Source organism: Balaenoptera ricei, chromosome 19 (assembly GCF_028023285.1).
Source record: "Balaenoptera ricei isolate mBalRic1 chromosome 19, mBalRic1.hap2, whole genome shotgun sequence".
Lineage (NCBI taxonomy): Eukaryota > Metazoa > Chordata > Mammalia > Artiodactyla > Balaenopteridae > Balaenoptera > Balaenoptera ricei.
Genome location: NC_082657.1, coordinates 4,520,573 through 4,547,756, shown reverse-complemented (window position 1 = coordinate 4,547,756; position 27,184 = coordinate 4,520,573). Strand labels below are relative to the sequence as shown.

Below are 27,184 nucleotides of genomic sequence, written 5' to 3'. Positions count from 1 at the left end.
TAAAACCTCTTCCGATTCTGCCCAACTGGGCAGGACAGGCTGATTAGATAAAGCCTGAGTGCTCCCAACCTTGGCAGCAGTTGTAGGTTCACACCACAATAAAGTATCTTCACCCCAGCCTGGTCCTGTATCCACCATAACACAAGCCCATCAAGCGTTCTCTGCTCTCTGTAGCCATTTTTGGAACAACTTGGGAAGTCTACCCTGCTCTCCCCAGAAAGGCTCATTATGTAACAAACATTCATATGCAAACACTTTAGTGTATGGAATCATTAGTCCTCTGACATCCAAAACTTGAGTGGGGCTCTGTCCTGTTCCAGCAGAGTTAGCACAAGTTCAAACTAACGAAACGTGTTACAGGGTGAATATATGAGCTATCCAAAAAATTCTCATTGTGTATGTTCATTCTTAAAAGGAAACTCATGAACACCAATCCTTTCAAATTATTTCCCTGAGTGCTCCACTTACAAAAATTGGCTGCTATATTTATCTTTACTTCTGAAATTTCTTCTCTTTTCTTCTATTTTTCGTATCCTTACTATATTTCTATTTTCACTTCACGTAAAGGTGTAATCCACGGGTCTAATTTTGGCCTCCACACACAAAAAGGCAGGCAGGCAAAACTATAATCATATCGTGTATATCCATGAATGGGGAGGCAGGTATTAGGGTGTGAGAATCTGAAATTTCACTGTATTTTTATTATAGCCACAGAAATAATCTAGGATACACCATGGAGTGAATAGCTAAATGCAAATTATGAATATACATTTTCAAAATTGTAAGTTGTGTGAGTCTAACATGGATTGTTATAGATGCCATTCAACTCAAACAGCCAAATAATGTATTATTAGTGTTCATCTATTCTGTCACTTCCCAGGCTCTCAAATTTATATCACATTGTATCTTAAAACTGTGTCTTAGTTTTTCTAGGTTACATGGATATGAATAAACCCCACCTAAAGAAGTAGGTCCTTTTTTTTTTTTTTTTTTTTGGCGGTGCAGCGCAGCTTGTGGAATCTTAGTTCCCTGACCAGGGACTGAACCTGGGTCCTTGGCAGTGAGAGTGTGGAGTCCTAACCACTGGACTGCCAGGGAATTCCCAAGAAGTAGGTCCTTTCATCTTACTGATCCCTTCCCTGAGACCATCATGGTGACAAATGAAAAGCATGTAATGAAACTACAACATCAACAGGTTTCTAACTTCAGGCTGCGGGTCATCAACAATAATGTAGCCTTTTCAAGAAACCTCAAATAACTGAATAAAAAAATGTCACAAACTGAAGATAATTAAACTTTCCCACAGACGTCCTTTCTCCATTGGCAGATTTAGTTCCCCAGTATAAATTTTCTTATGTGTAAGTCGATTGACAGCAGTAGTTGAACACTTTATCACCTTTGTTACATTTGTAATGTTTCTGTCCGGTATGAATTCTTTGTGGTGTATCCTGAGGTCACTGCTTAAAGGCCTTGACACACTTGTACAGTTTCTATCTTATGTGAATTCATTCATGACCACAAAGGTACACATTTCTGACAAAGCTGATCACTGTCATTACATTTGGAAGGTTTCTCTCTAGTAAGAATCCTGTTATGAAAAAAAAAAAAAAAAAAAAAATTCTGGTATGTTCCACAAGCCTAGTTACAAGCTTTGCCACATACTTAAGTTTTATATGATTTCTCTCCTTGATGGAGTCTCTGATTTTAAGGCTTGACCACCTGCATAAGTTTTATCTCAATCCTTATATTTGTATTATATTCTTTCTACTATGAATTCTCCAATGATCCCCAAAGCTTCAGCTTTTAATAAAAGCACTGCCACATGTATCAGCTTTATAATGTTTCTTTTCAATTATGTATTTTCTGATGCCTAGCAAGGTTTGTAAATTGGGTAAAAGCTCTGCCACACTCATGACATTTGTAAGGTTTCTCACCAGTATGAATTATCTTATGTCGATTAAGATGTGAACTATCTGTAAAGGCTTTGCCACACTCATTACATTTATGAGATTTCTCTCCAATATGAGTTCTCTTGTGACGCCAAAGTTGTGAATTCTGGATAAAAGCCTTATCGCATTTATTACATTTATAAGGTCTTTCTCCTCTATGAATCCTCTGATGTGCCTCAAGGCTTGAGTGCTGGATAAAAGCCTTGCCACATAAATTGCATTTGTGTTCTCCAGTGTGAGTGTGAGTTCTCTCATAACCGCAAAGCTGTGAAGGTTGCATCAAAGCCTTGACACACACACTACATTTATTTGGTTTCTTTCCAGTATGCCTTCTCTGATGCCTACTAAGACTTGAAATTTGGGTAAAAGCTCTGCCACACTCATCACATTTGTACGGTTTCTCTCCAGTATGGATTGTCTTATGTTGAGTAAGATTTGAATGTTTTGTAAAGGCTTTGCCACACTCAACACATACATAAGGTTTCTCTCCAGTATGGATTCTCATGTGTTGGGTAAGGATTGACCGCACGGGAAAGGCTTTGCCACACTCATTACATTTGTAAGGTTTCTCGCCAGTATGAATTTTCTCATGAATCCAAAGGAGTGAACGTTGAATAAATGACTTCCCACACTCATGACACTTGTAAGGTTTCTCCCCAGTATGCAGCCTCTGATGACTTGCAAGGACTGAATTTCGACTAAAAACCTTGCCACACACATCACATTTGTATGGTTTCTCTCCTGTGTGGATTATCCGATGGTTCCTTAGGGCTGAGTGCACACTGAAGGCTTTGCCACACTCATTACATCTGTATGGTTTCTCTCCAGTATGGATTATCTTATGCTGCGTAAGATTTGAATGCTTCCTAAAGGCCTTTCCACACTCAACACATAGATAAGGCTTCTCTCCAGTATGGATCCTCTTATGCTGAGTAAGGCTTGAACGCTTCCTAAAGGCTTTGCCACACTCATTACATGTGTAAGATTTCTCTCCAAAATGCACCGTCTGATGACTTCCAAGGACTGATTTTCGACTGAAGACCTTGCCACACACATCACATTCATATGCCTTCTCTCTTGTATGGATGACCTGATGTCGACTGAGGTTGGAGCGCTGATTAAAGGCTTTGCCACACTCTTTACATTTGTAAGGTCTCTCTCCAGTATGAATTCTCCGATGACACGCAAGGTGTGAATTTCGACTAAACACCTTACCACATACATCACAATTATATGGTTTCTCTCCTGTATGGCTTAACTGATGTCTACTGAGGTTTGAGCCATAAGGAAAGGTTTTGCCACACTCATTACATTTGTAAGATTTTTTCTTGTATGCTTTCTGGTCTTGTGTCAGTATTGAAGGATGCATAAAGTCATTCTTATATGTATTAGGAATGTTGGTTTGGACAAGAGAAGAAATTGTCTGAAGTGGTAAAAATGAGGTACTACTGTTGATACTCTTGTCAGCCTGATTAAATTCATCAAATTTCTCTGCACTTTTAAATATATGCAGTTCATCCTGAAAACTTAATGTAAGCCTATTTTCAATAAGTTTGTTTCCAGTATCCCTTCCACCATGTTGATTTTTTCCGTCAGTGAGATTTTCACTATGGGTTATAGGCATTCCTTTGTAATTTCTTTCATCATCTCTCCACTGACATTCAAACACATGCATGTTTTCCTGGATCTCCCTGAAGTAAAAATCTCTGATTTCATGGCTTTCATGTCTTCCCAACATCACTGTTTGGAATATTTCTCCTGTGTCACTGTTCGCTTTTGGTTTTAATTTCTTGATCACATGTATATGAGAGACAGCTACAAGATACAAAGAAACATAGGTATCCTATTAATTACAGATCGTAAATAAACGTTTCATGTTGAAAACGTGATATGACGCCAAAGGTAATACTTATCCTGAATAGAGTTATAAAACTTCCCAACCGTGATCTTCAAATTTTTTGACACACTAAAGAAATAGGATCCTTTATTAATGAAAGAATAATCACATGTAATTCAAATTAATTTTAGGGTAGCCTAGTCAAACACCCTACGACAAAAACACTCACATTGTGCAAACTTAGCTCTCAAAGAAAGGGTATTTTCCACCATGACCACAAAGATCACATACCTGTTGGCAGTAAACATACCGCTGTCTCATAACTGAGGAGAAAAAAACCATAATATATATTTTATGCATAATTATTGTACATAAATAAGTACTAAAGGACAATGTACTGTAATGGTAAATAATCCAAAACAAGCTTATCTAATGAATAATCTAAATAACTCGCAGTTTAGAATCACAAAGCCATTGTAGCATTGAGAAAATAAATCAATAAAACAATTTATAAGAAAACAAAATATTTATCTTAATACACATTATAAATCCAAATGTACCCATTGAGAATAGGCATTTTACAGCATTAATAAGTGGTGCGTGTCAGATATATTGCATAATAACATGCTGAAAAAACATCATCTATAAATCACAATATAAATTGATAAATATTCTAGTAAATCATGATAAAGCCAGCATAAATAATAAGTCACCATATTATAGAAAATTTTACTCTGTGGAACTCTTAACATTCCCCCTTTAGAATAAAGAAAGGACTTATATTCTAGAAGGAGCACACAATATAAGAACTGAGAGTTATGTTGAAATCACTGACTTATGCAATATCATGTCAGGAAAATACATAACATTAAAAGAAGAGCTGGAGAAAGAAGTCAGAAGTCACAGTTATGATTTCATGACTGCAGTTATATCAGTCAATTAATAGAGGAATTCCCTCTCTATGCAGTGCCCTTTAATTATCCTGTTCACTGGCACCAAATTATATGTGATACAGAGTAATGTGCTTTGAAAATTTACCAATTAAGGTCAGAGACAACATTGTTGAGAATATACTGAAAAATAAAAACATACAAGGTGTATTGCAGACAAAGGGTTATCTCATAATAAATATGACAGAAAGTTGACATATCTTATTATAGAAAAGTAACTTTTTGAGTCTTTACTGTAAAACATACAATATTCTAAGCCATTTAAAAACATTAATTTGGGGACTTCCCTGGTGGCGCAGTGGATAAGACTTCGCGCTCCCAGTGCAGGGGGCCCGGGTTCGATCCCTGGTCAGGGAACTAGATCCCACATGCATGCTGCAACTAAGAGCTCACATGCCACAACTAAGGAGCTGGCGAGCTGCAACTAAGGAGCCCACCTGCCGCAACTAAGACCCCACACAACCTAATAAAAAAACCCAAAACACAAAAAAACACTAATTTGTTTTAAGGCTTGAGGTAAATCACCACTATTTTTAAAATAAGGACAGCTGATTCACACGGTTTATGTACATAACACAAATTTACACAGAAAGTGAGAGAAGCAAGATTTGAACCTGTACCTACAGAATCAGACATGTTCTTAAGCATGACTGGCCACTCAGGCAGTATATATTACAAAATATTACAACGAATACCAGGAGCTTAGAAAGAAATACTTCAAGGGAGATATAAGAACTCAGCTGTGTCACTATAATAGTGTGACTCAGCCACTCCTCCTGGAATTGGCTTTTGAGTCACCAGCCCTGTACATTCTGATTTAGGTCCTGTCTGGAGAAAGTTGTTCAGTGGATAAATAGGGGTCATTTTTTACAGTGTGAGTAGTGCAGGGGTAGGGTGGGTGGGTAAAGGAGTGTTGTGGAAATTGGGGAGTTCCAGAGTAAAAACTTAATAATTCTAGGAAATAACAGTGTATTCCATCCAAATCAAGACACTTGGTGAAGAAAGGTCAGGTATGAGGAAGGGCAAGAGTGGAGGGCAGGGAGTAACAAACATGTGGGTGCACAGCTTGTGTTTGCATATCTGTGGGTATACAACTGTACAAGGGTGACTAAAATACTGACCTCAGAAGAAAAGAAGACCTGGCAAGGAGCACAATGCTGTCCCATTTTTAACTAATGGAATTATATACAGACTATGGGGCAAAAATGGAAGAGATTTTAAAATGCAGAGAGTGTGATGTTGTAGGGAGAAAGCATGTTTACACCTACATCAATATGTGCTGTGAAATTTGTTAAACTGAGTATCTCATGCGTTCCATTTCCAGGCATGTATTCAACACACAACGATATTCTAGGATATGTGCAAGAATGGGAGAAAAATCAGGAAATGGCCATCAAGAGTAGATGGATGTGTTTACTCTGTACACACACATGCAGGTACAATAAAATGTTATCAATGGTACAGCAAAATAGGGGGATCTTGATTTCAAAATGATGATCTCCTGGCTGGGTGGGCAGAGAGTTTGTTTGGAGATACCAAGAAAGCAGGAGGTGTTTGCAAAGGTCTGAGAATTTTAAGATGTGATAATGTTAGTTTTTAAAAAAAACAAACAAAAAAAGAATTTTACTAAATAAAACACTAATTATATAAAATCTTTAAAAAAAAATCTAAGACTCTTTGTTTGATATTAAAAATAATAGTGTCCCTTTTCCTGGGGTCTCTAATTACTTGAACTCATATCCTGGATCTCTTAACACAATCTCTGCCATATAAAAGGCATGAGGAGTGATGTCAGCAAGATGGTAAGACCAATAAACTCAAGGCAATGATTACCCCATGGAGACACCCAGTTAACAACAATATACAACCAAAGGGGGGAAAAATCCTTTGGGAAAACTCTGGAAACCAGTAATAAAGCTGCAGCACTCAAACAAATGACTACCCCCAAAACACTGAGCCAAAAAGTGTCAGCCTTTGACTCACTCACTCCCCAGCACACTGCTGTGAGACTGAACAGGAGAAAGCCTCCTAATACCCAGATCTGCCCTCAGGAGGAAATGCAGATCAAAACCACAGTGAGATATCACCTCACACCCCTTAGATGGGTTATCATCAAAAAGACAAGAGATAACAAGTGTTGAGCAGAATGTGGAAAAAAGGGATCACTGCTGGGAAGAATGTAAACTGTTGCAGCCACTATGGAAAACGGTATATAATTTCCTCAAAATACTAAAAAAAAACACCCTGCTATCATATAATGCAGCAATTCCACTGCTGGGTATATATCGAACAAAATAAAATCACTGTCTTAAAAAGATATCTGCACTCCCACATTCATTACAGCAGTATTCACTATAGCCAACATGTAGAAACAACCTAAGTGTCCAAGACATGGATGGATAAAAAAAAATCTAGTAGACATACACAATGCAATACTATTTAGCCACAGAAAAGAAGGAAATTCTGCTATTTGTACCAACATGGATGGACGTTGAGAGTATATGCTCAGTAAAATAAGTCACACGTAAAAACTAATACTGAATGATCTTACTTATAGGTGGAATATATATACATAGAAGAACAAAAAAGACCAAAGCTAGCAGAAGTAGAAAAAAGTAGATTAGAGATAAATGAAATAGAGAATAAAAAGTACAGAAAACCACAACCACAACTGGGAGGAAGCTTCCCAAATTCCAGCTCCTTCCTTAGGAGGAAATGCAAATCAAAATCACAGTGAGCTATCACCTCACACCTGGTAGAATGACTATCATCAAAAGGTCAAGAGAGGGCTTCCCTGGTGGTGCAGTGGTTAAGAATCTGCCTGCCAATGCAGGGGACAGGGGTTCGAGCCCTGTCTGGGAGGATCCCACATGCCGCGGAGCAACTAAGCCCGTGAGCCACAACTACTGAGCCTGTGCGTCTGGAGCCTGTGCTCCGCAACAGGAGAGGCCGCGACAGTGAGAGGCCCCGCGCACTGCGATGAAGAGTGGCCCCCGCTCGCCGCAACTGGAGAAAGCCCTCGCACAGAAATGAGGACCCAACGCAGCCAAAAATAAATAAATAAAAAAAAAAAAAAAAAAAAAAGGTCAAGAGATAATAAGGGGAAGTGAGCATATGGAGAAAAGGGAACCCAGTGAAATGCTGGTGGGAATGTAAATTGGTGCAGCCACCATAGACAGGAGTATGGAGGGTTCCTCAAAATATTTAAAAAAACAAACAAAAAAAGAACTACTGAAACAGGAGGGAAGGAGGCAGGGCACAACCTTTGAAAGAATGACACAGCCCGAGGACATGACATAAACTGATTAGAACCAAATGGATCCAAGATGACGGACAAGTCGACTTTTTCCACTAGACCTTGAGCCTCAGTATACCCTCACATCAGCAAGCTAAATGACATACCTACAGGGGCCGTGACAGTTCCAACACAGACCATAAGGATCAAAAAGTGGGCGGTAGCCCAATTCCTGGAAATCTCCACCCCTTCCTAAAATAAATGGAATACTCCTCCCACTCATTAGCCTATGAAATTGCCCACTCCTATAAAAACTGACAACCCCATACCCTGGCGCTTTTCTCACCTTCTGAGATGGCCCACACTCTGTCTGTAGAGCGTGTTTCTCTCTAAATGAATCCACTTCCTACCAATCGCTTTGTTTCTCACTGAATTCTTTCTGCGATGAGACATCAAGAACCTGAGCTTCATTAAGTCCTGAAACCAGGTGTGTGATCTCAGTTGGAAGACTGTGGGTTTTGGCCGGGTTCGAGTCCCAGCTGCGTGGGTTCAAGTCCCAATCTGAGGTGCATGATTTCACTCCCATGGGATATAGCAATCCCACTTCTGGATGCATACTGAAAGGAAATGAAATCACTACCTCAGATATCTGCCCCCCATGCTGTTGCAGCATGATTTACAATAGCCAAGACATGGAAATAACCTAAGTGTCCAACAGTATGTAAATGAATTTTAAAATGTTACACACACAATGGAATATTATTCAGCAATAAAAAAAATTAAGTAGTAAATCCTGCTATCTGTACCAGCATGGACAGACCTTCAGGGCATTATTCCAAGTGAAATAAGTCAGGAGAGAAACACAAATACAGTATGACCTCAATTATATCACACGTAGTGGAATTTTAAAACAAAAACAAAAGCCAAACGATTAGAAAAAGAGTAGAATAGTGGTTGCAGGGGCTGGGGATTGGCAGTTTCAGTTATAAGGTGAATAAGTTCAGGGGATCTAATACATAGCATGGTGACTGTTGTGAACAATACTGTAATTATATACTTGAATTTGATAAGACAGTAGATGTTAAATGTTCTCACCACACACACACACACAAAATTGTAATTATGTAAACTGATGTATGTGTTAACTAAACTGTGGTAATTATTTAGCAATATATTTATATATGTATATCAAATCATCACTCTGTACACTTTAAATTTACACCATGTTATGTTTGATTATATGTCAACAGACCTGGGGAAAAAGAAAATACAAAGGAGTACACAAAAGAGATCCTGGTTTATCATGTGAATAAGAATTTCAAAAAAAAAAGCAGAGAGAGAGAAAGGAAGAAAAGATGGGGAAAAAAAAGATCTCAAAAGACCAAAACAGAGCCAAAGCTCCAGAAGGAAAGAAGTAAGAGTAAGATTAGAGATAAAGGAACTAGAAAATTAAAAAACTACAATCACAAAACTAAAAGTTGGTTCTTTGAGAGACAAAATTTACACTCAGCAAGATTAGGAAAAAGTCAGAAGACTCATAGTTAAAATCAGAAATGAAAGAGGGAACATTACAACTGATGCTACAGAAATCAAAAGGATTATAAGAGAATAGTATAAGCAATTCTATGTGTAAATAAAGGGTGGCAAACCAAGGAGAAATGGCTAAATTTTCAGCAACACAACCTCTGAAGACTGAACAACACAGAAATACAAAAACTGAACAGACCTATACCTAGTAAGAAGATTGAATCACTAATCAAAAAGCATTCAACAAAGGAAAGCCAGATAGCTTCACTGCAGAATTCTATCCAACATTTAAAAACAATGAATGCCAATCTTCCTCAAACACTTCCAAAAAAACATGAAGTGGAGGAAATACTTCCAAACTCATTCTATGAGGCCAGAATTACTCTAATACTAAAACAGACAAAGACACTGCTAGAAAACCACAGACCAATACCTCTGATGAATACTGATGCAAAAATCACAAATAAAACGATAGTAAACCAAATGCAACACCACATTAAAAGAATTATACACCACGACCAAGGGGGATATAGTTTTGGAATGCAAGGGTGGTTCAACATATAAAAACTTTTCCATGTAAACCTGCATATTAAAAGAGTAAAAGGAAAAAAAAAAAGCTACACAATCATCTCAATTGATGCAGGAAAACTATTTGAAAAAAGTTAACATGATAAAAAACACTCAAAAAAGTGGAATACAGAACAGCTACCTCAACACAGGAAAGGACATGTATTAAATGGCCAAAACATCATACTCAATGTTGAAAGACTGAAAGCTTTTCCTTGAAGATCAGGAACAAGACAATGATACACGCTCTCACTATCTGTATAAAACATATTACTGAAAAAAAATTACTAGAAGTCCTAGCCAGAATAGGAAGAAAAAGAAATAAAAGGTATCCAGATAGAAAAAGGAAAGAAAATTATCTGTTTCCAGCCGATACGATCAAATGTGGAGAAAGACCTGAGGGTTCTGCAAAAATCCTGCTAGAACTAATGAATGAATTCAGAAAAGTTGCAAGATATATTATCAACATGTAAAAATCAAGTGTGTTTTTATACATTAACGATGAACAATCTGAAAGAAAACTGAGAAAACAATTCCACTGACAATAACATCAAAGAATAAAACACGCATAACCTTAGCAAAGAAGAAGATTTGTACACTGTAAACTAAAAACATTGCTGAAAAATATTAGAAAAGATACAAATAAATGCAAAAATATTCCAAGTTCATGGACTGGAATACAATATTGTCAAGATGTCAATACTACCCAAAATAATCAACATATTCAATGCAAATACCTAGCAAAATCCCAAGTGTTTCTTGGGATTTTAGATAATTTCATCCTAAGATGCATATAAAATAGATAATTTCATCCTAAGATGCATATAAAATCTCAAGAGACAAAGAACAGCAAAAACAAGCTTGAAGAGAATAAAGTTGGAGGTCTCCCACATCCTTATTTCAATACTTAACACAGGGCTTCCCTGGTGGCACAGTGGTTAAGAATCTGCCTGCCAATGCAGGGGACACGGGTTCGAGCCCTGGTCCGGGAAGATCCCACGTGCTGCAGAGCAACCAAGCCCATGCACCACAACTACTGAAGCCCACACGCCCTAGAGCCTGTGCTCTGCAACGGGAGAAGCCACTGCAATGAGAAGCCCGCACACTGCAACAAAGAGTAGCCCTTGCTCACTGCAACTAGAGAAAGCCCGCACACAGCAACAAAGACCCAACACAACCAAAAATAGACAAAAATAAAATAAATAAATTTATAAAAAAAAAAAACTTAACACAAAGCTACACTCATCAAAACAGTGTGGTACTGGCATAAGCACAGAGAGACCAGTGGAACAGAATAGAGAAATAAATGTCAGAAGGAAACAACGTGTATATGGTCAAATGATGTTCCACAAGGGTGTCAAGATCAGTCAGTGCGGGAACGATAGTGTATTCCACAAAAGATGTTAAGAAAACTGAATATCCACATGCAGAAGAATGTAGCTGGACCACTGCCTTACACCACATACGTCTAAACATGAGCTCCAAAAGTATAAGACTCCTAGCAGAAAACAGGAGGAAACCTTCATGACACTGAATTCATCAATGATCTATCAGATATGACATCAAAGGCACAGGCAACAGAAGTGAAAACGGATAAACTGGACTGCATCAAAATTTACAATGTATTGTGCATTAAAGCACACTCGGTAGAGTGAAAAGACAACATACGGTATGGGAAGAATATCTGCAAATCATGTATCTGATAATAGGTTAATATTGGGAATATAGAAAGAATTCTAAAAGGGTCTGATCAGCAATTCCATCATGGGGGTAGGGGTGGATCCCCACACCAACCAGCAATGTTCAGGCATCAGCTGGGTGTCCTACAATTGAACTCAGTTGTGACACTATCTACCTGGAGATAGTCATATCCGACAAGTTAAGGGCTTGGTGTTATAAAACTGCCCCCTCCACCTCACACTTTAGATGCCAATCTCAAGTCCAGGATGTCACCAGGGCTTCTGACCAGCAGCCTACAGATCAGAGGTTCCAACAATTTATTTGTTAAGAATGTTTCATAGAACTCAGAGAAATATGTTACTTATTAGATCATCAGTTTATTATAAAGGATATAACTCAAGAACAGCCAGCTGGAAGAGATGCATAGGGCAAAGTATGGGGAAAGGGTTCGGGGTTTCCACGCCTTCCCCCAGACCACCATCCTCCCCAAATCTCCACCTGTTCATCAACCTGAAAGCTCTCAGAACCCTCTTTCTGGGTTTTTATGGAGGCTTCATTACACAGGCATGACTGATTAAATCAGTGGCTATTGGCAGGCAAACTCAACTTCTAGCCCCTCTCCCCAACCCCTCCAATCAGGGGTGAGACTGAAAGTTCCAACCTTCTAATCACATGGCTGGTTCCCCTGGTGACAGCCCCCCATCTTGAGGGAATTTCCAAAGGTCACCTTATTACCATAAACTCAGTTGTGACTTAAGGCGATTTGTTATGAATAACAAGACACCCATTCTACCTTCATGGCTCTGAAGTAATTTCAGAAACTGAGGACAAGACACCTAATATTATAACAAAAGATGCTCCCATTGCTGTTATCACTCAGGAAATTCCAAGGGTTTGGGGAGCTCTGTGCCAGACATGGGGAAGAGGGTCCTCCTCAGAACTGAACCATGTTGGCACCCAAATCTCAGACTTCCAGCCTCCAGAACCGTGAGAAATAAATTTCTGTTGTTAACAAGCCACCCAGTCTATGGAACTTTGCTAGAGGAGCCAAAACCGACTAAGAGACCTATGATCTAGCAATTTCATTTCCCTGTATATGTAACAAAGAAATTGAAAGCAGGATCTGGAAGAGATATTTGCATACCCATGTTCACAGAAGCATTATTCACAATAGCTAAGAGGTGGAAGCAACCCAAGTGTCCACTGACAGATGAATGCACAAAAAGGTGATTATTCAGGCAAAACAACAAAAGACTCAGATCCCGTCATGTGCTACAACATGGATGAACCTTGAGGATGTTATGAAATAAGCCAGTCACAGAAAATACTATATGAGTCCACTTATGTGAGGTATCAAACACAGTCAACTTCGTGGAAACAGAAAGCAGAATGGTGTTTGCTAGGGGCGGCTGAGGGGGGATAATGGGGAGAAATCAAGTGAGTTTAAATACTCAGGGTCATCAACTGAATCTATAGTCAAACAACAAGAAAAACGTGGTATATATTAACTCTTCTAAGCTCAAATGATGTAAAACATTATGCAAGTTATTTGACACAATAAAAAAAAGAACATGAGGTTGGGGGTGCTTCTACTGTTAATACTATGTGTTAGTAGATACATAATTATTTCGAATCAATCAATAATATGTAATATGTCTAAAATTAATCAATTAGACTTCATAAATATCATCAGGAGAACAGAAGTAACCTTATGGAGAAAACAGGTGAATGGCCCTCATGGGGAAGGACTTGTATTAATGGGCGCTGTAGTAACAGCAGTTCCGTGCAGAAACATTTTCTGGCTGTGGCGTGGAGACCGATGGAGGAGACCCATGTGCACAGAGGTGGTGACCAGCACACACAGCAGATAAGCCAGAGGACAACAGCACAGCGCCAGTAGGAGGGACATCGGGGACCAGGTGCCCTTTATATGAAGCTAATGGAAAGGAAGACGGGGAACAAGACGGTCTTCCTGTGTTCACTCAAGAATGCAATTTCCAGAAGAGGGATTGGGAGTTTGGGATTAGCAGATGCAAACTATTACATGTATGTATGGATGAATCACTTTGCTGTACACCAGAAACTAACACAACATTGTAAATCAACTATAGTCCAATATAAAATAAACTAAAAAAAAAAAGGAATGAAGTTTCCAGAACGTTAGAAGTTTTGCAGGAAATACAGGTGTCAGAAACAACAGTGGAGAAGTTCATAAAGTGCAAGAAATGGGCTAAATTTTCTATAAAACACAATGGCATATATAAGTATTAATTCAGTGTATCAACATGGACACAATGAACCTAGACAGGGAGCATGATTATTAGAATATCACAGTCATGCCCCAAAATAAAAACTCAGTGAAATTTATATAAAATTCAACAAATCATGCACAGAAAATTGAAAACATACAATAGGAAAAGCAATGAATTTTATATAACAAATTATGGCAAGGCAATCAAATGGTATTCCTGGGATTAAGAGAGTGACAATTAAAAATACATATATTCTCAAGATATTAAAAATCCCAACTTAAAAACTGTAATAAATTTAATATTTGGTACTCAGTTAGGTGAGAATAAGTAGAAGGAATTAATAAGAATATGTTTTCAAAATATTCTGGACTAAGTGTAGGATTTAGGGAAACAGCTGCTGAGCCATACCCCCAACTCTAAAGGAGGAAATACTGTAAAATATAGACAACAATACCCACTCCCTAATCCCCCCTCCCACACACTGCAAATATGAAACAAAGAACAAAGAGTAGCAGCGGCTCAAACACAACAAATTACGGTACTTCACTGAAGGCATCATTCAGCTTCATAAGTTCCCTCACTAAGTTGCTTGAAAATAATGTGTTGAGGTAGAATGAACAATGGCACACACAGAGGATAGAAAATGTGGTATGGACAACAGTTTAGTCAACAGCCTCAGATATATGAGGATATGATCTTCATAACAAATGTTGTTCCCAGCAGAAATTCGTGTTATTTATTGTGGCACAAAGGGGATGGTCATTAGCATATGTGAACACCACTGTCACAGTGTCCTTGAGAGGTGCTTTCATGACACTCCTCCAAACTGGAAAGATTACTGAAAACACTTATCAGTCAGGCTCTCCTGATACTTTCCATCTCAGTATCCTGGGACATGCTGACCACTCTACTGAGTAGCTTCAAGTGGTGCTTCTCATGTAGCAGGATAACGTCACAAGATATAAGTGACAGTATTCTCCATCAAGAATTTTGTCACCAAGGAAACCCACTCCATAGGAGAGTCCACCAAAAATCGCCCGTTACTTAAAGGTGGATGATCATGGTAAAAAAATAGGATAAAATTTCAGACCCTAGGACTGTGTATTTCAGAAGCAAGTTTCAGGGGCAAATTCATGCAAACTTAAGAGAGTATGAAATCTGGAAGAGTCTCCATTACCCAACTAGATCGAGTAGTGAAAAAGGCAGGAAAATACAAGATGTGGGGTCAGATATTGTAGGATCTTGAGATGGGACCATGTGCTCTATCCACAGATGCCAAGCTAAGAGCCTGACAGACTGGCATATGCTCCTCATGTAGGACTGGGGATTAAAAAGAAGATCTCTCTGTCCACCATCTTTACAGTTTTCCTAAGTAACAATCACAGATGATCCAACCCACCTCCCATTACACACCCTCAAGCTGTGTGACAAAAATAGAACAGGAGGAAGGGTGGAGGGATTTGAACAGGCAGACGGGGCTTGAGACAGCCCCATGCAGGTTCTGGGTGACAGATGGAATCAAAGAGCAGCCAGTGTTTTCTCATCTCCTGATTAGGTCTCCCAAGTACAGCAAATGGAGATGGAAATGGGAAAGGTCCAGGGGTTAGGACTGTGGAGGGGTCACCTCCGATCAACATGGACTAAGAACTAAGCATCTGATGGAATCAAGAACAGAATGAGAGACCAAGGGGAAAAGAGACCCCTTTCAAACATCCCGTCCCATGCTCCTCAAGGTCAAGGAACCAAAGAGTTCACAGGAGCCAGATGACGGAGTGCAGATCATGATAAAAACTCTGCCTTTGTCTGTTTTGGAGCTGCAGCACCCCTGAAGGGTGAAAAGACACATTTTACATGCTGAAGGACAGAGTGATAAGTTAGGGAGGAGAAAAATTTCCTCTGAGAGTTCACAAGAAATAAACTTCTGTTTTCCCATAAAACTCTCCCACTTAAGAAAAGTTTCCCAAACACTATTAATGGTGAGGTTTCCTCTCTGCTCTTCTGAGCTCCGACCTGTGTTGGCACCTTTGATACGTTCCCATTCATTTGATTTTTTGCTATTTTTCACTTCACTCTCCAGAGGCCAGAGCTCTTTCCCTTGCTCCAAAATGGAGATAATATTCACAACAGAAACAGAAATTCGTACTCATAAAAAGAAAGGAACATGGTGTACTGTGGCGTTTCCAGAATCCCAGTTCCTTGTTCAGCTGAGGAGTGAGGACATTACAGATGGGTCTGGAGAAACATTTCACAAATTCATCCACTGCCTCCTTCTGAATACACAGGGAACAGTATAATATGCAGACATCTAGCTCTTTTCCTAGAACTACTGAATCAAAAGCACAGGGGTAGAAAACAAGAAATCTGATATATTAAGAGTTTGCCATTGGGCTTTGTAAATACTGAAGCTCTGGAACAACTCCTAGTATATCATGAAATGGGCAGATTCCTGAAGAAAGGCAATTTTAAACTCCTGATGTCGAATCATAAAGCTTTTCACGTCTGAGTCAACAGGGCTTTCAGGTCAGTTAAGCACAACAGGGCCTCCCAAGAGGCACACAAGGGAAAATGCAAATATACGCAAGGGCAGATCCCAACTTCTAGAGGGAAGTTATCCTCACCCAGGGAGAGCAGGTTCCTGTAGGTCTCCAGCATCACGTCCCTGTACAAGGCCCTCTGACCAGGGTCCAGGCATTCCCACTCCTCCTGAGAGAACGTGATGGCCACATCCTCCAAGGTCAACTGTCCCTGAAATGAAAGATACATCTCACCAAGGGGCCATGAGGAGAGTTCTTACTGTCACATAAAAGGAGAAGAGAGAGGGTCAACTGGGTTGAAGAGTGAGTTCTGACAGATTTGAGTAAAGGCATTTTGAGCAAGTTATATGCCTGAAATTTTAGTTTCTTTGCTTCCATAAAAGATTACGATATCCTCTGAGTCAGTGTGGATTACTGGTTTTTGTGGATGATACATGAAATATACAAGTAAAAACGCAACACAGGTTGTCTACACAGGAGTGTCAGATATTACGTTCTACACATTGCGGGTATTCGGTACGCAGATGAGCTAGGACATGAGTGGCGTCTTCAGAGGCGACTCCACAGTGGCTTTACCGGGAGATCAGGATCTTAAAATTGTGATGCGGGTAACAAGAACAATGACGAAACGTGTGCGAACACTTCCTGTGTGCTGAGCATCACGCTTGAGACTTTACATATGTTAACTTGTTATCGACATAATAGCTCATTAGAGAAAGACCTGTCCCCACTTCACAGAGGAGAAAACTGTGTCACAGCCACTCTAAGAAACTCGCCTCAGAGCAAATAGCTAGGAAATGACACAGCGAGCACCTGAACTCAGGTGGTCGGCCCCTAATCAAACCTAAACAATCAAATAGTTAAGTACAGCATGAAAAGTACCCTGACAGAGGGTTCCCTGAAAAATCCTAAAATGAGTACAAGGTGAACAATGTGCAAATGCATAAAAAGTCATATATAGATACATACATGTCTACACATAATGTTACCATTTTTGCTATTTAAATTATTAATGGGATAGTGTAAGAGAGAAGTACCATGTAATTTCAACTGCTAAAAAAATATAAAACTTATTTATAAAATGATATTTTATAAAAGCCATGGACTTGCACATCCATGCACTAATGCACACACATGTAGACACACCACTCACTAAAATGAGAGCAGCTGTCTCAACGTATTTTGGATGATTTTTTAAATTATCATTTTGATCAATGTATTTCAACATCTCTGGGTCAATGAAAATGTACTAAGTGTACTTAATTTAGTTTGTCAACATTATTCTATAGTAGGTTAGTAAAAAACAGGTACAAACATGAAGAAATATATAATGCTTTAATGTCTATAAAATACATTACTCAAAAATACAAATATAATTTTATCCATTTAAATATAGATATGTAGTTATTAAAAAAAAGCCAAACCGAGTTTATTTGTTTATTCCACTAATAAAATATTGATTCAAAATTGGAAGGGTTATTAGTGGTGTACATTAATTTAACAGATTAAGGAAAGAAATTATCAAAATAGTAGAGTTGAAAAATTCTTGGATAATTAAAAATCATGACAAAAAGAATACTAAAAAAAAAAAAAAAAAAAAAAAACTTTTATTGAGCAAGAACATACTGAAGCATCACAGAAGATTGGCAAGTCCGAAGAAGGGCATTTCAGGAAGGACAGACAGAAGAAACAACTGAGAATATGACTTTACCTGAGAAAGAGCCATTCCAAACTCCAGTTCTTTCCTTGTCCTCCTCTTCCGGGTATACTCCTTAGGCAACATGATTCTTTAGCAGTCAATCTTGAAAGTGGAAAACAGGCTGTTTAATGCTTAGAATCAACACACCCGCTTCCTGAGTCACAGCCACACACACAGGGAAGACCTCAGCATGTGGAACAGACAGTCCCCTGCTGCCCACTGTCCCAGGAGGGGCTCAGGACAGTAAACTCCCACACAGAGACCAACAAGGGAGCTTCCCCACACTTTCCTTCAGATCAGGCTCCCCTCCTGGTGAGGCCCTCACGTACACAGCAGCAGTGGGCACCTCAGCTGGACCCGACGACCCCCTGCAGGTCACAGACCAGCCCTGGTCCATCCCCACGCAGAGCAGAGCCCCTCAGCCTCAGCCCAGATCTCAGCCCTCAGGAACGGGGGGACTCAGAGTCACGATGCTCAGTGAGGGATCCGGATTGGAATCACCTGGGGCACCTTAAATATGATTGAGGTTGGGCCCTACACTGACTACATGAAGAGGAATCCCTAGTCAGAGGGTACAAAACATGTCTATGCAAAATGCCTCATTGATCTAATGGGAAGCCTGGGTTGAGCAGTGCTCAGAGGAGGCAAGCCCAGCACAGCCCCCACTTGCTTTTTCTTTTCCAGCTTAACTGAGGTATAACTGACGAATTAAAAAGGTGTAAATATAAGGTGTACGATGTGATCATTTGACAGACACATACACTGTGAAATAATTACCACAATCAAGTAATTACACTTCCATCAACCCACAATTACCATTTTGTGTCCGTGTGGTGAGAACACGTAACGTTTACTCTCTCTGCCAAATTCAAGCACATAGAAATACACTACAGTTAACCACAGTCAGCGTGCTGCACACTAGCTCCCCAGAACCTACTCATTTTACAACTGAAAGTTTATCCCTTTGACCAAAATCTCCCCATTTTCACCAACTCCCAGACCTTGGTAACCACCATTCTACTCTCTGGTTCTATGAGTTAACTTTTTCAGTTTCCACACATAAGCGAGATCAGACAGTATGTCTTTCTAGGTCTGGCTTAGTTTACTTGGCAGAATGTTCTCCATGTTCATCCACAGTGTCGTAAATGGCAGGATCCTTCATTTTTACGGCTGAATAGTAATAGTTCATGGTATACATATAACACATTTATCTGTCACCAGACCTTCGTGTTGTTCCTACACCTCAGCTGCCATGGCTAATGCGGGATGCCCACAGGAGTGCAGGCATCTCCTTCCAAATACTGACTCTGTCTCCTTCGCATCAACAGCCAGAATGGGCTTGCCAGGCGGTCTGCCTGACCTATTTTCCATTTTTGAAGAAACCTCCACACTGAGTTCCACAACTGCTGTACCATTTACATTCCCACCAACAGTGTAGGAGGGTTCCCTTTTATCCCCACCCTTGCCAGTACTTGTTATCTCTTATCTATTGGCTAATAGCCATTCTGAAAGGTGTGACACCTCCTTGTGGGTCTGCTCTCCCCTGAGGCCTGGTTCTCACCAGGACTCAGCCAGTGGAAGGGGAAGCAGCAGAAGGAAACATGCAGAGCAGGCGTTATGGACCAGAGGTGGGGGGGAGGGTGTGGCTGGCATGTTAAATGGGAGGGGGGGGTCAGAGAAGGCTCCACTCAGACGCTGACATCAGACCAAAGGCCTGGGGGAGGAAGCGTGTTTGCCACCTGGATCTGAGGGACAGCCCCTGTGAGGGCCCTGGGACTGTAGTAACCTTGACCCCAGGAAAAGGAAGGAGCCTTGGGTGGCTGGAGCAGGGTGAGGAGGAGGAGACGGCAGGAGGGGAGGTCAGAGAGGCACTAGGGGAAGCTGATGAGGAAGGGCCTTGGTCTCCAAACATTTTTCTTCCATAAGAAAAAAAGAATTTTAGCAACCACGTATTCCATCATTCATTTTAAGTAAACATCTAATATATTTGTATCTTACATTTTAGAACAATTACACATAATATAGTGTTTTATATATTTTATATACATACCAAAATGTTCATCAGAGCCCCAGGAAGGACGGTGTCGCCCTTAAGCAAGATGTGTTAGATGGCAGGGGGAACATGGCCAGGGATCTCAAGGAGTCAGTTTCGGACAAATTAAGGTGGAGATGCCTGTTAGATGTCCCAGCAGAGATGTCAAGGAGACAGCTGGACACAGGATTCCAGACTCTAAGGGAGAGATGTGTGCTTGAGACGGCAAACTGGGAGACGAGCAGGTGGTGTTGAAAACTCATGAGAAGAAATGATGAGGAAAGGCAGCGGATGTAGACAAGAGAAGAGGTTCAACGACTAAAACTTTTGGATGCTCCCACGTTCAGAAACCAGGGTGTTCAGAAAAATTCATCAGAGGACAGCGAGAAGGGAACAGGGAAGTGAGAAGAAAATTGAAGCAAACAGACTTTTAAAGGTTAAATCAGTCTTTCAAGAAAATCAGTCTTTCAAGGAAGGAGTGATCGAGTGTGCAACACGCTGCCGATACGACAAGCAAGATGAGAAGAGGAAATAAATGATTGGATTGAGAGATGAGGAGGTCATTGGTGACTCTGGAAAAGAAAGTATCAGTCGCTGGTGGATGTGAAAGCTTGATTGGGTGGGGTTCACAGGGGAACTAGAGGCAAGAATTGAAGACAAAGAACATAAACAAGTTTGTAGTACATTGTGACCTGAAATGGAACATAGAAAAAAAGGTACTTAGTAGTGGGGACAATGTAGTTAATTAAGAATGCTTTGTTTTAAAGATGGTAGAGTGAGCTTCCCTGGTGGCACAGTGGTTGAGAATCCGCCTGCCAATGCAGGGGACACGGGTTCGAGCCCTGGTCTGGGAAGATCCCACATGCCACGGAGCAACTAAGCCTGTGCCTCACAACTACTGAGCCTGCGCTCTACAGCCCTCGAGCCACAACTACTGAGCCCGCGTGCCGCAACTACTGAAACCCACACGCCTAGAGCCCGTGCTCTGCAACAAGAGAAACCACTGCAATGAGAAGCCCGCGCACCACAACGAAGAGTAGCCCCCGCTCGCCGCAACTAAAGAAAGCCCGCGCACAGCAACGAAGACCCAACGCAGCCAAAATAAATAAATTAATTAATTAAAAAAAAAAAAAAAGAGTGCAACTTCCAATAAGACATCTTTAAAAAAATTAAAGGGCTTCCCTGGTGGCGCAGTGGTTGAGAATCTGCCTGCTAATGCAGGGGACACGGGTTCGAGCCCTGGTCTGGGAAGATCCCACATGCCGCGGAGCAACTACGCCCGTGAGCCACAACTACTGAGCCTGCGCGTCTGGAGCCTGTGCTCTGCAACAAGAGAGGCCGCGATAGTGAGAGGCCCGCGCACCGCGATGAAGTGGCCCCCGCTTGCCACAACTAGAGAAAGCCCTCGCACAGAAACGAAGACCCAACACAGCCATAAATAAATAAATAAATAATTCCTTTAAAAAAAAAAATTAAAAAAATAAAGATGGTAGAGTGCATAAAAAGGTTTTGGCGTGTGTGTGTGTGTGTGCACGTGTGTGTGTGTTGGTCTTCGTGTGTAAGGTAGGCAACACCACCATTTGTGTATGCTGATGAAAATAAACCCCTAAAAGTCAAATACATGATGCAGTGGAGGAAGGATGGCACGCTGTCCTGACACAGAGTGAAGTTGGCAACAAGGGCACAATCGCAGGGTCAGCCGCAGCCAGGAGCAGGGACAGACTTCACAGTCGGTACTGAGGAGAGAACACAGGCCCTGAGGCAGATGGGTGAGCCAGTTAGAGGAGGTCTCTTCCCTTCGCTCCAGGGGCTCCATGAAGAAGAAGCAGGGTCTCTGAGAGGAAAGATGGGAGCGGATGAACTGGGCTGATGAGGGCCTGTAAAGGAAAGGTAGGGAGCAGACACAGGGAATGTGAGGGAGCAGAGCCGGGAACCTGAAGTGAGACCGGTCAGTCTGGGGGTGTGCTTTTCCCCAGCGGTGATGAGCCCCACGGGGACAGCAGAGGCGGCACAGCTGGGTGTGATGGGGATGTCAGGGAGGGCAAGGACGTGGAGGGTCACAGGAGAATGAGTGCACACCCGTCCTTTGCTTTGCGGCATCTGACTTGCACGGCTGTGAGTAAGTGACAGGGTGTGCTTGTCCCCATGACGGAAAAACCACCTGGATAAGGCAGGGGAGTGTATTCCACCGGCTTATCATTTTACCCCTGATGCAGACAAGACAAGCCCGGACTACAGTACGTACTCCGTATGTAGTCAGCAAATTAATGAGAAGAACACAGAGTGAAACTCGTACACCCTGCGGCATGGTCTTCACTTTGGGGGACGGATGTGTGCAGGGGTCCTTTGCCCTGGAAAGAGTGAGGAAGGAGCTGACCAGGAACAGCAGAGGTGGGTCTAGCCAAGGGTCCTCCATCCAGACAAAGCCCCTTACCCTCAACAAGTGCAAAGGGCAAGTGTAAGTTCAACCGGGACCGCAGTGAGCTCGACCAAGGGGTAGGTGCCTAAGGCTGAGCAAGACCCAGTTCGGAAATAAAAGAGCCTAAAATCAGCAGAAAAAGGAGAGGCCTCCCGGCTGCCTAGACCCCTCGATGGAGAAAAGGTCTCGGTGTCTAGGATTTCTCACTCTGCAATGACACTGGCTTAAAAAAAAAATCACAACCTGGGACTTCCCTGGTGGCCCAGTGGTTAAGACTCTGTGCTTCCAATGCAGGGGGCGCAGGTTCGATCCCTGGTCAGGGAAGTAAGATCCCATATGCTGCGGTGGGGCCGGGGGGTGGGAGGGTCACAGCTTGAAATCCTGACTTGATGGGGTTGGTTGGGATTGTGCAAACAGCAAAAGCACAGCAGGAAGTGGGTGTCTGAACAGAACAGCAGAGGGGAAGCTGGAAGACTTGAGGGAAGCAAGGCACAAAGAGAGAAAACACTTTTCTTCCTCAAGTCACCTACCTGGGAAACCACCATCACTGCCATTCTAGCGAACACAACAGAGAAACGTGTATGAAGGGTGAGTGTGTGTTGGGTAGGAACGCAAGTTCCTTTCTGTCATCTGACCCCATCAGCTCACCCCATTCTACACTCTACTAACTGCTGAGCCCCAGATCCACTGGTGAGTGTGAACAGAGCTTTTCCTTCATCCCACTCCTGAGTTTTCCCGCAAGTACCAGGGCTGTAACTCCCCAGAGGAGGCTCCCCTTCCTGTCTCCAAATGCCCTGCTCAGCCCACAGCAGCCCTTCGCATTGGTTCTGCATTTAGTTTAAAACATCTTGCTCCTCTGCTCCCCAGCTGCCTTGTGACTGTTGTGTGTGTGTGTGTGTGTGTGTGTGTGTGTGTAGTGTTTTGGGACAGATGTGCAGAGGACAGTAGAGAACCCACCACTGGCCTGGCAGGAAGAAAGCAGAAGCTGCCTTTTCCCAACAATGGGCCTCTGTACTTCAATTCACCTTGGTGTTGACTGCCCCCGATTCCTGGAACAATCCTTCCCCGAGTCATAGGGCGTTATGGCCCCTCTCAAGTTGTGCCCATAGACACATCCCCCACAGGTCCTCCCTATGAACCCTTTCTGCCATCTGCAGCTTAAGACCCAATGTTTCCCTTCTGGAGTCATACAGACTTCACGAAGTCTCATGCGGCCCAAGACACTCCCAAGACACCCCATAATGATCCCTTATCCTACTATGAAACCCCACAAAACATTCCAAACCCTAATAACTCATGCATTTAGATGGAACAGTACACATGAAGACCCTCGAGGACCCACTAGACTGAAGACACCATCTTTTCATTCAGTGACCTCAGCACAAACTGTCATCTCCAAAAACTACTACTAAGAGAGGTGTCTCCGGTGATGCACATGTCCCAACAAGACCCCAACATCTTTGAAGAAAACACTCCAAGTTCTCTTTCGTATCTTCCAAAATGCTACTGGAACTTTCTTCACCTGCAACTCAAAATATCTCAAAACACAAAAGGTAACCCACAAAATGATCTCTGAAGGTTTTCCCTGTAATTACTATATGGGATGCATGATGATTCTTGCCTTCCCAAAAGATCCCACAGACGTCACTGATTGGGGTGGATTCTGTGGGACACCCTCTAGGCACCCGTTAGGACCAACACACCATCCTCCTGCACACAGAGCTCCCTGTGGGCTCGGTTCAGGCCTTGATTCTTACAACATCGCAGGAATACATTTCTCTCTGCCAAATCCACTGCCTTCATTCCTCCACAGGTGTGATCACGAGTTACTCGATTAAACCCATGCGTGCAAATCTGTCTCCGCATCTGTGTCCCAGGAAACATGAGCTAAGACACTAGGGCACCCCAAACCATTCCACGCAGCCCACAACCACCCAAAAACGCACTTGCAGATGCTCCAGCCAGAACTGCAGCATCCCTTGCCAACAGTTCCACACACCCCATGATCCCACAACTCTGCTTGGGACAGGTGCACACACCATTCACTGGGCTCATCCAGAAGCCCACACTTACTTCCGTATCCCTCCGGCAGGCACCTACAGGCTCCTCTCCACTTTCTCCATCTTTCCTCCTCTCCTCCATGCATGCATGAGCAAACAGGGCTGAAAGGCACAGAGACCTATGGGCACAGGGTCGCGAGAGGAACAGACACAAGCTGCAAACTGAAGGACACTGGGCATTCAGTATGCAGATCAAGAAGTTGGTCGTCCTGGGAAAACGCTGAAAGGGGTCAGCTTAGAAATAAGCTCTGGGCAAACGTCTTCATCGTGAACAGAGGGGCTCTGTTGGAAGAAGGTTCCAGGTCAATCCAGCCCATTCTTCATCACTCGCAGAGAACAGACAAGAGGTACTTGAGAGGAACATCCACTTAGTAGCTCACAGATCACATAAAAGGGAAGAAAACGCAATACTAGATTGTCTGACGGAACTCACTTTCAACTGTTAAAAGATCACTGACATCCTTACCAAGTACTCATTGAAACAGGCCCTCACCCATCCTCTACGTTGCCATCTGTTCTCACTCATTCTTATTTTCACCTTAGTTTTCCTATTTCTCTGTCAACCGCTCTGTCTCTGCTTCTCCTGATCCCCCTCGCCCACATATTTACAGTGATGTCGACTGAATTAAGATGCCCGCCAAGCGGAAGTGCGCATTTGCCAGCGGGGTGGAATTTGAGGCCGAAGAACACTGAGCGTCACACGGCTGGCCCAGGTCACCTCCCCCTATGCGGGGTGAGGGGAAGGGGTGGCTAAGAAGCGGAGGCAGGGGGAGCTGAAGGACCGGCCTGAGGAAGACACGAAAAAAGACGGGCGGGGAGGGAGGGAGGGGGTCTACGGAGAGGGGCGGGCTCTCCAGAATCCCGGCACCGGGGAGAGGACGCGGGCTCTCCGGGAGCAGGGCGGCCATGGCTGCCCTCCAGGGGCCGAGAGAGCGAGGCTGAGGCGGAGCGACTCCACCTCGCAGAAGAGAACTTCACAGGGGGGGCGGAGGGCAGTAAAGGATTTTAACCAGGAAAATGTAGCGAAAAAGAAGCGATAAGAAAAGCCAAAGGAACGAACTAGCCTCAGAGCGATTTCAAACCCAGACGGAAACGACCCCTGCCCTGTGACGGCGACGTCTGGACTTACTTGGGGCGGAGGGGCAGGTGAGGTGATTTTAAGGTCCGTAGTGACTCCCACACCCAGAGGATGGGTTGGGGTGGGGGTCGTGAAGCGCAAATTTACGCTAGAAAGAAGAAACTTACGCTCCGCCTGTGACCTTCGCTCCGCGCTCTCCGCTTCCGGGTCCGTTGGCAACTGCGCACACGCGAGGAGTTGAGCGGCGGGGGCGGGGCCTGGGCGGAGCGCTACCGCGAGGGGCGAGGCATGGGGCCAAGGTCTGAGCGGCCGCAGGAGAAGGCTGGGAAGGGGGTGTCCTTCCGCCTCGCTGCGAAGGCGTAGCTTTACGCTTTAGGAATACTTGAGTGTCTTTTGCGTTTTATGACGCAGCGTTGTTCCCTGCCTGGATTAAGTTACTGTCTCTAACCGTAAAGCTTACTGTTGTGTGAAACACTTATGATGTTAATAAGATGTTTTCCTCTTAACAAGTTGAAAACGGTTTAAGTCAAAAGCTATTTGTGCCAGTGACTTGCGCCCCAGTCCTGCTAGTGAGGCTGAAGCAATTCAGTGGTGAGGGATCGCTGGTTGGATCCAGGAACACTTCCTGCAATTGGATTTCATTTAAGCAGTTTAAGTAAACCAGAGCTGGAGTTGTCTGTGTAGCAATGCTGACTAGAATGTGACATACAAAACTCTGCCTCTGAATAATGCCAGTTGCAGTAACATGGATGGACCTAAAGATCATCATACTAAGTGAAGTAAGTCAGAAACAGAAAGACAAATTTCATATGATATCGCTTATATGTGGAACCTTAAAAAAAATGATACAAATGAACTTATTTACAAAACAGAAGCAGACTCACAGACTTAGAGAAGGAACTTATGGTTACGGGGGGGTGGGGGGGAAAGGTAGGGGGAGTTTGGGGTTGACATGTACACACTGCTATATATAAAATAGATAACCAACAAGGACCTACTGTTATAGCACAGGAAACTCTGCTCAATATTCTGTATTAACTTAATGGGAAAATAATTTTAAAAAGAATAGATACATGTCTATGTATAACTGAATCACTTTGCTGTACACCTGAAACTAACACAACATTGTTAATCAACTATACTCCAATATAAAATAAAAATTAAAAAAAATAAAAAAATAAAAATACTTTTTTTCAGAAAAAAAACCCAAAAAAAACCAAAACTCTGCCTCTTCAGATTCTGCCACTTCATACTGACACCCTACTTAACAGCATTTCCTTTTCTATTCCCTGTTCTCGCAGGAGGCCAACTGAACACGGAGCTCAGTTCCAGAGGTTCACAGGGACAAGACTGATAAAAGCCGTT

The 27,184-nt window shown here is 42.3% G+C and overlaps 1 protein-coding gene across 1 annotated transcript; it reads right to left on the bottom strand.

The window, feature by feature from the left end:
* Window positions 1-1,848: 1,848 nt before the first annotated feature.
* Window positions 1,849-26,027, bottom strand: LOC132353915 (zinc finger protein 665-like). Its single transcript, XM_059905406.1, has 7 exons — window positions 25,987-26,027; window positions 24,755-24,843; window positions 18,243-18,332; window positions 16,589-16,742; window positions 14,954-15,041; window positions 4,016-4,077; window positions 1,849-3,764 (listed from the first exon to the last, which is right to left on the bottom strand). Exons 3-7 carry the CDS (start codon window positions 18,312-18,314, stop codon window positions 1,849-1,851), a joined length of 2,292 nt encoding a protein of 763 aa, XP_059761389.1. The 5' UTR covers window positions 18,315-18,332; window positions 24,755-24,843; window positions 25,987-26,027.
* Window positions 26,028-27,184: the final 1,157 nt, after the last annotated feature.

What these genes read in the sequence shown, in the direction of transcription:
- LOC132353915 (XM_059905406.1), bottom strand. Translation starts at nt 18,314, where the DNA reads ATGTTGCCTAAGGAGTATACCCGGAAGAGGAGGACAAGGAAAGAACTG. An exon ending in TTGGAATGGCTCTTTCTCAG is followed by an intron (nt 16,743 to 18,242) that starts GTAAAGTCATAT and finishes CTTTCATTTCAG; the next exon opens with GGACAGTTGACCTTGGAGGA. An exon ending in AATACTGTCACTTATATCTT is followed by an intron (nt 4,078 to 14,953) that starts GTGACGTTATCC and finishes TACTGCCAACAG; the next exon opens with GTATGTGATCTTTGTGGTCA.